The 15280-nt window shown below is 37.0% G+C and overlaps 1 protein-coding gene across 4 annotated transcripts in view; it reads right to left on the bottom strand.

The window, feature by feature from the left end:
- Positions 1 to 15280, bottom strand: part of LOC145693292 (alpha-tocopherol transfer protein-like) — a 104979-nt gene that overhangs the window by 29650 nt on the left and 60049 nt on the right. For 3 of the 4 annotated variants that reach the window (XM_081769147.1, XM_081769146.1, XM_081769144.1), the window contains exon 5: positions 4534 to 4644. The exons of the other annotated variant lie outside the window; for it this stretch is intronic. In XM_081769147.1, the coding sequence (XP_081625273.1) occupies positions 4534 to 4644 (111 nt within the window). The remainder of the gene's footprint in view (positions 1 to 4533; positions 4645 to 15280) is intronic. 4 annotated transcript variants of the gene reach the window in all.

Genomic DNA, 15280 nt, shown 5'->3' with positions numbered 1-15280 from the left:
GATAACACATTGAACCGCGCCAGTATCCAACTTCGGTTGCAGCGGTTTAATAAAAACACACTTTCCTGACCAGGCTAGAAAATTATGGCCTTCTTTATATGGTTTCATTATGGTGTCATTTTCATAGACTCCTTAGAACATGGTTCCTCAATTAACAATGAACGTTATTCTTGGTCACTGAATAAGATACGATGTGCTCTCCAGACCAAGAGTTCGGAGCTGCAAGGTAAGGTCATCAAATTCATAATGACTATGCCAAGCTTCACACAGAAATAATGACTAACTAAGTCTATGGCCTATGGAACCCGGAGGTACAATGCCGCGTTCACAAAACCTCTCCACTGACTTCTATCCTTAGCTAACTGCATCTAGTTTCTACTTTATATTCCAATCTCTGTGAGATCTATCTTAATGTTGTCCTCCCATTTGCGTCTGGGTCTTCCTAATGGTCGTTTTTCGATTGGTCTTCCAGTCAAGACTTTGAAAGCGTTTCTACTTTCTTCCATTCTAGCTACATGACCTGTCCACCCAAGCCTCCTAGATTTGACGACCCTAACAATGTTGGGTAAACCATATAAATTATATAGTTCCTCGTTATGAAGCTTCCGCCATTCTCCATTTCCGTTTCTATTGGGTCCGAATATTAGTCTCAGGATCTTGTTTTCAAATACTTTCAGTCTATGTTTTTCCCTCAGAGTAAGTGACCATGTTTCGCAACCACAGAGAACAACAGGCATGATTATCGTTTTGTATATTTTAAGCTTTAAATTCTTCGACAGAATTCGGGACAAGAGATTTTGAACCGAATAATAGCACGAATTCCCTGCTTTTAGTCGACATTTAATTTCTTCGTTAATATGATTTTCCTCTGTTAATATTGACCCTACATATTTGAAACTATCAACTTTATCAAAAGTATTATTTAATATTTTAACGCATCCATAATTTGCTGTATTACGGTCCCGACGCACTTCCATGTATTTAGTTTACTCTGACTTTACTTCTAAGCCCATGTCCCTGCAAGCGTTTAATAAGATCTCTGCATTTCTTTCTATTGTTGTCCTATCATCCCCTATTACATTTACATCATCAGTATATGCCATAACCTGGTAAATACCGTTCAACTGTAGGCCATAGTTGCTACAGGGTGTCTACTAAAATTCCAAAATGAAATTTCGTGGCCTTTTTTTTTTCTTTTTTTTTACCAAATCAAAATTTCTTAGTATTTTCAAGAGCAAATTTGGGTGCGAATTAGGCCGAATTTTCCTCCATGCGATAAAAACGTACTTTGCTTGCGATTTCGTAGCGTCTAAAGCCGACGATAGACATTTTTGATATTGAAATTTGATATTTTATAGAATAAAATTTTTCAATCTGTACTTACATTTGTATAGTTAAAAAAAATCGTGACCCAAAAGCTAAATTTCGTGACTTTTCCGTGACATTCGTCCCTTTCGTGACCGATAGACACCCTGTGCTATCTTTGATTTTATTTATAGCGTACCCCGAAACGAAGGTAAATAATAATCGCGACATTGCATCTCCTTGTTTCAGGCCATTTTTTGACGTGAAAGCTCGTGTACAAAAATTTTCCTACCCAGACTTTACTTTGGGATTCATTTAAACATATCTGAATCTAATTAGCTTTCTCGGTATTCCAAGTTCCGTAAGAACGTTGTATAATGTTTCGCTCCTAACCGAGTCGTACGCCTTTCTAAAATCGATAAATAGTTGATGTACCGGGGTATTGTATTCCCACTTCTTTTCGAGTATTTGTGGAATGGTAAATATTTGGTCGATGGTTGATCGATTTTGTCTAAATCCGCACTGATAATCTCGAATAATTTCATCTGCGTAATTTGAAAGTATTTTATAGAATGTTGACAGAAGAGAAATGCTTCGATAATTATTACAGTCAGTTTTGTCGCCTTTCTTGTGGATTGGGACAATGATTGATTCTTTCCACTCTTGTGGCAATTCTTCCTTGTTCCAGATAAGGAGAATGAGTTTGTGTATCTTGTTCTACAATTTTTTCGCCTCCAGCTGAAATTAACTCAGCCGGAATTTCATCTACCCCCGGATAATTGTGTTTCTTTAATTTTTTTTATATCGGTTTCTACCTCTATTCTGTTAGGTTCTGGAATATACGGTTCTGCGGTGTGTATCTTCTTTTCTCCACGCACACTAGTGTTTGGTTGCGTGTTAAGCAAATCGTCAAAGAAATCTTCCCGTCTATTTAAGATGCTAACCGTATCAGTGAGAACTGTAACATCAGATTTCTTCAATATATAAGCACGAGGTTGATAGCCTTTCTTAAATTTGTTGATTCCCTTATACATGTCTCGGCTGTTTTTATTTTTGCTATTATCTTCAAGTTTCTTAATTTTAGGTTTCAAAAAATCGCGTTTCTTTGTTCTGAAAGTTTTGGATGTTTCCCGCCTGATATCTGCGAAATTTTGTGTAGTTATTTCATTCGGATTTTGTAGCGAGCGTAATTTTGCTTGTTTTCTCTTCTCTGCTAGTTTTATGCATTCCTTGTAGAACCATGGTTTGTTCCAACGTATTTCCGCGTGACCCAATTTTTCTTTTGCTGAAATTTTAATGCTATCTCTAATTTCAATCCAGGTGTCCTCAACACTAGTGCACTCCGAATCTTCTAAAGCCGAGAATCTATTCGAAACTTCAATCTGGTATTTCTCTCTTACCTGGCTTTCTTCTAATTTCTTTAAATTGAATCTCTCCGTTTTCGGACAATGAATATTACCTTTATTCAGCGATAACCTCTCTCGTATTATCGCTGCTAAAAGGTAGTGATCAGTCACAATCAGCCCCTCTAAACGACCGGACATCAATTATGCTAGATTGCCTTCTATCTACTAAAACATGATCAATTTGGTTATGTGTTTTTCCGTCTGGTGATATCCAAGTGTATTTATGAACGTGGCGATGTGGGAATTTTGTACTCTTCACGATTAGGTTTTTGGATGTTGGAAAGTTCACGAGTCTAACACCGTTGTCATTACTTTCCTTATGCAGACTTTCGTTCCCTATAATCGGTTTGAAAATATCCTCTCGTCCTACCTTCGCATTGAAATCCCCTAATAGAATTTTCGTATGGTATCGCGAGAGTTGGTCAAATATCCCTTCCACTTCTTCGTAAAAACTGTATTTTATATCATCATCCTTATCTTCAGTTGGGGCATGTACATTTAAAACAATATCACACCACCGACCCTTAAGAGTAATAAAAGAAAGTGTCAGTAACAAATTCAACCCGTTTAATTGCTGGTAATATACGTTTATGAACGAAAAACCCTATTCCTAACTGGTGATTTTTATTTCCTTCCCCGTAAAAGAACGTAAAATTTCCGAAATTCACAGATCCATTTCTTTTCTACCTAACTTTCTGAACTCCTACTACGTCCATCCTGTATTTCTCTAACTCACTCGTTACGGATTTTAACGCGCCTGCCCTATAAAGACTCCTAATATTCCATGTTCCAAATCTCATGTCCTTTTCTTTTGCTGAGGTCGTGCCAAGTTATCAGTCCTTGTCCGAGGCTTTTGTGAATATTTCTGAACAAATGCTTTTTCTTACAGGATGAGGTTGTTAGACTTACCCAAACCCCCAAGCTTGAGGACAACTCCTAGTCGGCTGTCCGCGACTGCTTATTCAGTATATTCGCAGCTAACCTCTATATCTAGAGGCCTTCTCCTCGATCCGCAACCTGCGGACGCGCCATGCCGTGGTGACAGGAACCCATGTTACACGGCAGAAATAGTGACACTAGAAAATCATGAGAATGGGATAGAAATTCATCCCTCAGCCTTCCTATAGTCCGAACTCGGCTCTTTCAGATTTTTTCCTGTTTGGTCTTCTGAAGACCCATCTGCGAGAAAAAAAAATAAAAAAAAAATAAAAATTCGATATTGACAAGGCCAAGGTTTCTTGTGTGAAACAGTGGTGTAAAAACCTGCAACTTTAAGTTTACCAAAGTGCATTGAAGGTATGAAAAGAACATTAAAAAAGATATATATTACAGCAGATGGAGGCTGCATTTGAGTGTCATGGTCTTGTTGCCAAAGGATCAAAGTAGGTTCTCCTAAAACTTCATTATCATCTTAAAGCTAATAACAACATTATAACCACTTGTGCAATACTTATTGTAGGATAATTGAGGTAATGTTCTTGTACGGTAACGCTGCAATCCAACCTCCTCCTTCCCAACGGTAAAAGCATGATGCAAGTATTTAGAATAGGCACAAAAAAAGACGAAATAAATATATAAGTAGACTGTGATCCACACAAATTATACTCGTTCTCTTGTCAGGGAAACTTTAAACCATTAGAGCCATGTTCTCTAGAGACACTACGATTAGCTACCGTTTACGGTGGCAGAGATACCAAACCTTTAAACTAAGACCAGTATGATGTTTATAGACACACAATCTATGGTGGGGTTTCATTCGAATCATTGTGTGTACGGGGATTCTTAAATACAATTCCACCATTGTATTTGAAAGACAACTTACTCTTTTCTGTAACTTCTTTGGCAAAAGGACTACAAATGTTTTGAACAAGAAGTGTGCAAGGGCGGTTTCTCTGACCACATGAAGTCCTTTAACTCGCAACGGAAAACTATCCTGTATATGAGAAAATACAATAAGTAACACTTAATAGAAACTATATTACACACGAAGAAATGTGAAAAAAAATGATTTCTTGAAAAATAAAATAAAGACTAGGGAGAGACTCCAAAGTTATATCACACAGTGCTCTGCGTACCCTTAGATTTTCTGTTTATCCATGTGTATCTGTTTGTACGCAAGGACCGAAAGAGACTAAACCTTAACTAAGATTAAAACCTATATTTTGCAGTGCAAGCTTGGCTACAAAGTCCGTATCTTACTATTGGCAATTAAAAGGTACTGTTTATTATACAGAATTTTATGTATCATTCCGTTTCATTGTTTAGTATGTATTACTTAGTATGTAGTGTTTTATTCATAGTATTTAAGTTCGAAATTATTTTGTTCTTGAAATTGATGAACAATTTGAGATTCTATATTTAACGCTTGAGTATTCACGAACTTAATATTTTATTGCTCAACTTAAATCGCTAACAGAACTTACAACACTTCTCTTATTAATGTGTGTGACGTCATATGTTTCAAGTAAGATTCCCAAAATTTTGAGATCGGGTATTTTAAACAAGACCAAGATTACTTCACAAGGTTAATTCATAAGACTGAATCAATCAGAAAAAAATAAAAATACCTACTGAAATTATATTCACCAAATTTTGAGAGCTGTGCCTGAACCATTTACATTTGGAAAACGAAATTTCAAATACATTCATAAGCCTATATATTCACATTTAACAAAATATCATGAAACATGTTACTTGTACACAATGCAAAGAGGCTGTTTATACATACACGTAAACTTATTGAAAGCGAGTATTACGATTTTGAGGTGTACATTAGCATGGTTCTACGTAGTATACCCTTGCGAGATTTAGTCTTATGATAATATCTGAGATGATTTCAAAGTCATATTTACTAATTTGATTAGGAGAGATATCTTGAACCAGTTTGCACCTACCTTTCAATCCTAAATATTGAGACAGGTATTTTGGAACAGTTCACAACCATCTTTCAATCCTAAATTTTGAGAGGTACACTTTATTCCAAAAAGGTTGAGCGCATTGATTACGGCTGTTTTGACGCAAACCATAGATGCCAGGTTCGAACCTCCAAGTCAACTTTTGCAATTTGGAAAAATTGTGCATGTATGTTTTTTTCTTCTTTTAAGTATAGGACATGTTGAAATGTTATTAATTGTAGAAAAAGTCACATTGAGTGAAATACTTAATGATACAATATTTCGAAACAGTGTATTCATGTCAGCACATGCTCGCTTTATCATTTAGGTTTCCATACGTAAAAGAACATTTCCAATGAACGGAAAGACAGTGAATAGTTCTCACGTCTACAGTAAAGTAAAAAGACAAGGGAAAAAACAGCATTTGCAATGGATATAAATGTCCCTGTCTTTGAAATTCAGTTATATTTAGTTAGAAGGGGCTCACCCAGAGTGGCCATGTTAGCTTTGTGGAGATTAGAGTACTGACCATCTTGCTGTGCAGACGTGTGATAAGTGCTCTGAGAGTGTGTTTTGTTTCGTGAGCTGTTTGCTTGTGGACGTTTAGATTCTTGTAGGTGTTTTGTTTATTAGTGAATCATGAATACAATACGTAAAAACACAATCAAATTTGAGTTTGATAAGAGTTCATGCTATTTAAGACCGACGCCTCTTGAGATTCACACATGGCTTGCAGATAAATTAAAGGTGACCTTGGATCAGGTTGAAGTCATTAAATTGCAAAATTAACATTACTTCCTTTATGTTAAGTTTAGTGCTCCTAGTACATATAATAATATTTTGCGTACAACATCTGAAGAGATGATTTTACACATTCTGATGGGACTGAGTGTTGTCCATATAATGAGTGACTGAGGACGTCATGCGAGTGTGGATTTTAGAATTGGCCATTGAACTCAGTACCGAAGTGATTCATACAACACTCAGCCCTTATGGATCTATTTTTAAAGTACTTAATGAGCAATGGTCTAATAAACTACATTTTCCTGTGTATAATAGAGTTTGTGTTGTGCATATGACTCTGGAAAAGCATATTACGTCTAAATTGACTTTTTAAGGTAATCGTGCTACAATTATATATCCTGGTCAGCCTCCTACCTGTTTTTATTGTAGCAGTAGTACTCAGATTTATAGTCAATGTACTAAACGTCAGCCTAGTAATATACCTACCCGGCATCGACCAGATACCTTACACATGACTGAGCTGTTCGTTGGAACTTTACTTCAAACCCCTCAGTATTCAAGCTCTAATTCGTCTCGCAGAAACATTGCCTCCTCTGAAGCTATGAACAATAGAACTTGAGCCTGGTGTTCCTAACATACAAGATGTGCAACATTTCCCCTCCTTACTCCTGACAGTTCCGAATGTGTTATCTCCTGTTACTACTAAAGCTGTCATGACACGTTCTGATATATGTACTTGTGTGAATACTCCCGAGGTTTCGAAGAGTCACTTGACTGTTCCTTTGTCTTCCCTTCACGTTACTCCACCACGACTACCTCTCATTACACAAATCTATAAGTCAAAATTATACTGATAAGTTACTGCTGCCTTCCCTCGCAGACACGGCTAGACGAAATAAAGAAACGGAAAGTATCAACCGCCATGAAAGTGTCACGTGATTCTCGTCTACTTACTACAGACGGTCTTCTGAAGCAACAAGTTACTGTGAACTGCCTACAATAGCTACTCCAGCAGTTAATCCTCAGCTATTGTGTTTGCGTTTTTGGTATATTGTTTTCGTTTTGATTGAAGTGACTTCCCCGTTACTCATTCACTACGGTGTTGTTTACGTATTGGGTTGGTGCATTCACTTAGTGATTCTTACTCCATATATTATGTTTCCCTTTCAGTTTACATCAATTAATTTTAACAAATATACCAGTACTCTCAAATTTACTGCTTTACATGACTTTTTACGTTATCATTCAATTGATGTTTGCTTTTTACAGGAGGTCGGTACTGCTTCCTTCGTGAATATCCAAGGTTATAATGGTTGTAATTTCACTTACAACGCTACAGGTACTGCTATTTTAGTTTGCCAACGTATACAGTTTGACATTTTTTTTTTTACTATTAATCTGGTAGCTTAATTAGTGGTATGTTAGGTGACGTTAAAATTCTGAACTTGTATTCGCTTTCGGGGTCCAATCAAAAGACTGCCCGACAATCTTTTCGAAACAGTTGCACAGGAATGTGAGGGACATTTTGCTCGTCTCATTATCATCGGGGAGACTTAAATAGAGTTTATATCGATCACAGCATATTTCGGGTTACAGTTACAGTGCTTTTCTGTACTGGCTAGTTACAGAACTTGGTTTGAAAGATCATTGGCTTACGCTACATCCGGCTTCCCGAAGTTTACCTATTTCACGAATATCAGCTCGCCCAAGACAGGTTTTTTTAATTTTTTTATTTCTCAACCTTTACTCTGCGGTCTGCTTCATATGCAAATTTCCCCCATATATGTGTGTGTTCACTTTGTACCACATTTAAGTATTACGTTAAATACTAACAAAATATTTCGAGGTAGAGGTACATAGTATCTAAACACATCTATTATTATGGAAAACTATATGTACAAGAATTTATGGAAACCTGGCACCGCCTCATTCAGCGGCGTTCTGCTCGTAAGAGTATCACTGACTATTGGGAATATAATATTAAACTCGTTATATATATATACACACTGCTCCACAAAACTTAAGCAACTCGAAGAAAGTGGCAGAAAATTAAACGACACGATTACTGCACCAAGTATAATGAACAATCAGACAGTCCAGATGGACAATGTAACACAAATGAAGACGAACAATACAATTAGGATGTACAGAGTGACCAAAAAGTTCAGCACAACAATACCTGAACAGGTGAAGCTGGATTGTGCGAGGGCATAGGCAGTCAATATGGCGTGTGACCACCACGAACAGCTATACAGGCACGACATCTGGCCTCCATGTTGCAAATCAGAGTGTTGATCAAGTCTTCCGGCAGATGGCGCCACTCCTCGAGGAGAGCTGTTTGCAGGTCAGGGAGAGTGCGTGCTGGTGGACTGCGCTGCACTATTCGCCGCCCAAGAGCATGCCACACATGCTCGATGGGATTCAAGTGCGGCGAATATGCAGGCCATGCAATACGCGTAATGTCTTCGCTCTCCAGATACTCGGACACAAGATGTGCACGGTGTGGGCGGGCATTGTCATCCATGAACAGGAAGTCTGGGCCAAATGCTCCGCGAAAATTGCGCACATGTGTATTGAGAATTTCATCCCGGTACCGATGTGTTGTCAAAGTGCCATGTTGTACAATATGGAGGTCCGTTTTCCTATCCAGCATAATTCCACCCCACACAATAATGGAACCACCGCCATGGGACGGCCGTTCAGCAATGAAGTTCGGATGATAGCATGTTCCTGGCTCTCTCCACACTAAAGTCCGACCAGAATCAGACGACAGGCTGAATCTCGACTCATCGGAGAACATGACACGAGGCCACTGGTGTTCCCCCCATGCAACATATTCCTGACACCATGTGTAACGCGCACGTTTGTGCTCCAGTTTCAATGGCACACACAGCACAGGCCTTCTTACATACAGTCCTGCTCTATTGAGCCGTCGACGAACAGTTTCACGACTCACGTGTTGTCCTGTAGCCTGAAACAACTCGTTGGCCAGTTGAGAGCATGAAGCTTGACGGTTACGTTTGGCAAAAATTGTAAGAAATCGGTCCTCGACGGCCGACGTCTTCTTCGGGCGGCCTCCTCCATGACGTCTACTGACTTCACCTCCATTTTGGAAGCGACTCCACAGCCTGGACACAACACTTTTGTTCACGTTGAATTCCTGCGCCAATTCCACTTGCGATCGGCCCAATTCCAACTGTCCAATTATTCGCCAGCGGTTAGTCACTCAAATGTCGTCTACCAGCCATTGCAAGGTGTGTACCCCACACAAGAACCACTAACTCAATGCTTGGAGCCCAGGACACTACTGGGCTGTGGTATACGCCTCATGGCAAAAGTTGTTCACCGCGCTTGCAACGGTGCTGCTTATGCGATAGAGTGGGTGCCCGCCTTGCCTGTGTGTCTCTGTGTATGTGCATGCCACTAACCAGTGTTGAATGGGCCTTACACGTCACTTATACCAAGTTCTCTCGGGTTGCTTAAGTTTTGTGGAGCAGTATATTATATATATATATCCTATTGTAAAGATAAGGTGCAGGGTTTCAATCAAATGTATAATTTTTTTTCGATGTACTACATAATTTATATGTTTTGGCTCATCAAGGGAACAAACGAGTAGCATCCATCACGAGGCGAGGCGAAAGAAACTATTACAAATCCATTGTAGTCAACAAGCGGGAATTCTTATTCGTAGTAAGACCCTTTCCATGGATTCTGATGAGTGTATGTCTTTATATCAAATAATGAAAATGGAGGATCAGTTACTAAGTTTTCTGATATACAAGCTACTATATTTCGACCATAACAATTATTTAATTTGTAGGATGTTATTGACATACTACCCCTTGACTACTTTGGTCACTTGCTACATAGATTAACGGAGGAACAAAGACAGAAGCTTACTCAACCTTTTCCCCAGGAGGAAGTGAAGCAAGCCGTACTCACAGCTAAGAATTCTGAAACGCCTGACATAGATGGAATACGTTGAACTATATAAAACCTTTCAACACTTAATGAGGCCCATGCTAACTGAATGGATGAATTATGTGCTGGAAGTCGGCATTTTGGGAGAATTCTTTCGGACTGCTGTCATTGTGTTGATTACGAAGAAGCCTCATCCTCGTATAGCGGCGGACTATCGACCTCTTTCTTCATTCAGCTGCGATTATAAAATTATTAGTCGATGTATTAGTGTTCGATTACAAACTGTCATTGCTCATCTTATTAACCATATACAACATGATGGCCTACCACACACACGTGCTTAAGATGTTCTTGCTGCTATCCGAGACGTCATTGTGCGTTTATATGGGTTATCTCAATTACGCTATTCTGCCCTGGTATTGCCTTTTTCTACCTATCATCTTGCAAGACTTTAGACAACTGTGGATAAATTTATGTGGAAACCTATGATTTTTTGTGTTTCCTACAAAATCTTATGCAATGATTTTCAACATTATGGCTTAAATTTGAAAGAAGTTGAATTGCAGACAAAGACACTATTTCTCCAACGATGTTTAAATTTGTTCCACGAGCATCCTGATCATCCTATTATTTAAGTCCTCATGCACTTATTACACCGTCTTTCTTCAGAAGCACGCTTCTATATTGGACATCTCACATCTCAATATACTTATCTGAAATCGGTTCTCCATGAAGTTTGTTACAGATTGTTAAATAATGCTTTAGACGAAGTGCCCTGCTTTAAAGAACTGTACTCCTACTTTAAACACCCTTCGACAAAACTGTACTCCTACAATAGTCGTTAAGTATAGTAATTAGTAATGTATATGGCATGTTTTACATGCTTCTTATTTAACTTATCAGGAAAGATCTGTGTAGTTCATTGTGGTACATCAAATTGTTGATACTGCAGCCCGATGTTATTTACTTGGGTTTAGTGACTGATTTTTGCGCGTCTTGTATTTAAAAGGACACTATTCAACATCGCCTTATTGAATATGGTGAATCAATGGTGATGTGACCTGTTATTGTCGCTATATGGCCCACATGTGCCGCACTACCTTAACGGCTATTTCTATAGTCTTTTATTTTGTTCCTAACTTGACTTCTTTCCGGAAACAAAAATACCAAGCTGATACTTGATTGACTGGCAACACTGTTTTATATTTATTAGTTGAATTTCAGAAACTTGTTCATATTTCATATACTATGTTTTCTATCTGCACAGCTAACACAAAATACTTTTGCCATGCACAATAGGTTATTGTACATTTTTAAGGGCAATAGATACTTTAAATACTTTATGTACCTTTTACTGTACATACCGATTTGTATTTACCTTCATCATTTTGTTAACTGACTTGTGCTGATCTTATGTTGAAATGAAAAACAGCGTGATGAAAAAAGTGATAAACCATGTGAATTCAAATCGTAAGCTCATGAGTTCGATTCCCGTTTGGGTCAAAATTTTAGGTACGTAATTCTGCTTTAATCAATGCATGAATAATTACATTAAAATAAACCACTTGCATATATATATATATATATATATATATATATATTCATATAATCATTTTAACACATAAGTAATTATGTTTAAAATGTAACATCTTAGATGTGGTAGATGTTGAGAGAACGTCGGTATATTATATATGAATGTTAAACACAAATTAAGAAATTCGTATAATAGCAATAAATAAATTGTGTACTGTATTTATTTGCATCCATTTCTCATACGGAGGTTACTTCTTAATATTCTCATTACAGCATGTGAATTACGTTCTTGAAATATAGTCACAGGCGTAAAGAGAACATCAGAGAATATCCAAAATCCGATTGTGGTTACAGTTTATTAAAAAGAAAAACGAAACTTCCCCCCAAACCTTCATTATCCCCAAAGGTTTCACTAAGACTGAAATTGTGCTTTACCAAGGAAAGCAGAACGAACTTCTTTACATAGGTTTTCAGTTCAAATCTACAATGCTTTTGTAAGTGGGAATGGTGACGCTTTGGTCATTCTCTCCCCTTCTTTATATCTCTCATCTATATTTATATATATAAATATGTATGTGAGTGTGCATGTGTGTGTGTGTTTCAACATACTTCTGATATGCCTGGAGTAATTTTAACCGAACTTCCTATACATATTACTCACAGTCAGCAAAAGAGTAGTGTCGCAGTAAGCTATGGGGACTCCTAAGCATTAAGCTAAGGATACATACAAAAATGATAGAAAATAATTGATATTAGTGTCCAATTCATAGTTTTCGGGGTTGTTTAGATAAATAGTGTCACTTTCGATTTTGTTTAACACTGATTTAAGCTCCTATTTGCACCCAGGGGGTAACGTACTGACGTAAAAAATTGAAATCGCCCAATATTAATGTCGAATCCATAATTTTGGAGATAGTTTAGATAAAGAGTGACTTTCCAGATGCCATTCAAAAAACAGTTCAGTCCTCATTAGGACTTTGAAGAGGTGTCTAAAATTGTGACATGTAAGAATAATTGAAAATTACCGATATTAGTGTCGGATACCATACCTTTCAGGATCCCCATGTTCATGGAGAGCAGTTCTGATGGCCTTCAAATTTAAGTTCAGCCTCCAATACGGGTAAGGCCCATAGCACACCTAGGCGTGAGGGAGTAACATATGATTCAACAAGACTGATATTAGCGTAGAGTCCATAATTTCAGGATCTCCGAGATAAATAGCACCACTCCTCTTGCCGTTCAAGTACAAGTTCAACCCATTAGTACCTGTGGTGTTGGAAGAAATGGTAACATGAAAATACAATCAAAACGATTGACATTAGTATCGAGTCTATGGTCTTCGGAGCCTTTGTTGACACTCCCTATACCATTTACATCTCTACATTTAGCTTGCGTTAGTACCCTGGATTGGTGGAAAGGAGTTGACATGTACAAGGAATCAAAGACTACGATATTACTGTGGGGTGAAAAGAGATGAAAAATAAAATCTCAAATGACTGAGATTAGTGTCGAACCCACAGTTTTAATTCGTCAAGCTATTACATTACAATCGCAATGACGTTTAATGCCACGTTGGGCATGAATAAGCATGCCAGCTGGGTTTGAATTTACAAGGGCAGCCTAGAAGGCATTGCTCGCTCAGCTATAAATATTTTAATGGATGTGTACAGTTATATTACAGCGTAACTACGGAACGTCTGTAGCAACTTTTACCAAACATGGTAAACATACTACTTTCAATCTAAGAAAAAATACTGTGGTAAGATACCCCAAAGGATAGAAATTTGGAAGGTTTACATGTATAAATAATGTAAAAGACTTATCTTAGTGTTATCCATAGTTTCCTGGGTCGCTGAAATGAATAATGACGCTCCCAATAGCGTTTAAGACCACATTCATTCCCATCGGCAGAGGATGAGAAGATCGGAAAGTTGAAAAGTAAAATATAAAAAATTACTGGAATATTCATCGAATTCATGGTTTTCGCGGTGGGGAAAATGTTTTTTAATAACTTTTAAAAGATAGGTTGTACCCTTTTCAAGCTGGGACTTTTAATTATATTAATTTGATTAAAAACGTATTTTGTGGCGATATAGGGTCTTCTGTATCTTTTTCATTCAAGTGGCATTGAAATTAATATTCCAAGAGGAAGGGAATTCAAATATTTACCATAATGTTATTCTCACTGTAAGAAGAACGGGCATATCAGCTAGTATACGTATCAAGCCAACCTTCATAATCCAGGAAAATTGTGCAGATGTTTTTTTTATTCTTTTAAATGAAATAAGACATGTTGAAATTGTATTAAGTGCAGATAAAAAGTAACATTCATTGAAATACATAATAATATGGAACTTCGAAATTTACAGTATATATGCAGGTGAACACATGCTTGTTTGTAGTCTACATTTTCATACGTAAAAGAACATTTCTAATCAAAGTAAATACAGCGCACATATAAGGTGATTCATCCATAGTAGAATGAAAAAGACAGTGGAGAAATAACATTTGCAACGGATTTGAATTTCATTGTCTTTAAAATTCAGTTATATTACGTCAGAATGATTGTTCATGTTACCTCAGTGCTAAAGCACTGTACTTCTAGTTGGAAGGTCGTGAGTTCGATTCCCGTTTCGTTCATTTAGTATTTAATGATATATTCCTCAACACATAAATAATTACATAAAATAGTTACATTAGAATAAATCAGTTGTATGTATTCAATCATGTCATGACATAAGTAATTATTATGTTTAAAATATAACATCTGAGATGTGATGAATGTTGACAGAACGTCGGTATATTATATGTGAACATTAAATACAAATTAAGTAAAGCATATAATGGCAATATATAAGTGTGTGTTCTATATTTGTCTGCAGCTATTGTCATACGGAAATTACTGTTCAATATTCTCTTTACATCATGGCTTTACGTTCTTATATACAGAATTATAATCGTTAAATATGATACTTTGTGCCTGGTGTTTAACCCGCTGTTAAAATTTTGTATTATAATATATGCACTTTATTCGTCTAATGCAGTGGTTTCCAATCATTTTTACTTGGCGCCCACTTAGTAAAACTTGCATACTTCACTTCCCCATAACTCGTCCTTTTTTACTCTAGGTCATACGTGTTTTTTTCTGGCTTCGTCTGAGATCTCAGATACGGCTTTGAATTTTCAAATCTCCAATAATAATGATAATAATATCCTATTCTACGAGTTTATATATGCAGAAACATTATATATATCATTAAAGTGCAGTATATTGTATAATAATGTTCAAAACAGTTGAACATATTATTATCATTAATAATAATAATAATAATAATAATAATTCTGTATCTCGGTTTAAACTTGTTTCAGCTTAGTAATTTGACGGCCATCTCTGAAAGTACAGACTACTTGAAGAGTTATTCACCTCCAAAGAACTTTCTGACCATATAACGGGTGTCTACTATTACTGATTTT

The sequence above is a fragment of the Thermobia domestica genome, chromosome 8 (assembly GCF_964235325.1).
Source record: "Thermobia domestica chromosome 8, izTheDome1.hap1.1, whole genome shotgun sequence".
Classification (NCBI taxonomy): domain Eukaryota; kingdom Metazoa; phylum Arthropoda; class Insecta; order Zygentoma; family Lepismatidae; genus Thermobia; species Thermobia domestica.
Note: the sequence above shows the minus strand (reverse complement) of the source record. Positions and strands in the feature narration are given on the sequence as shown.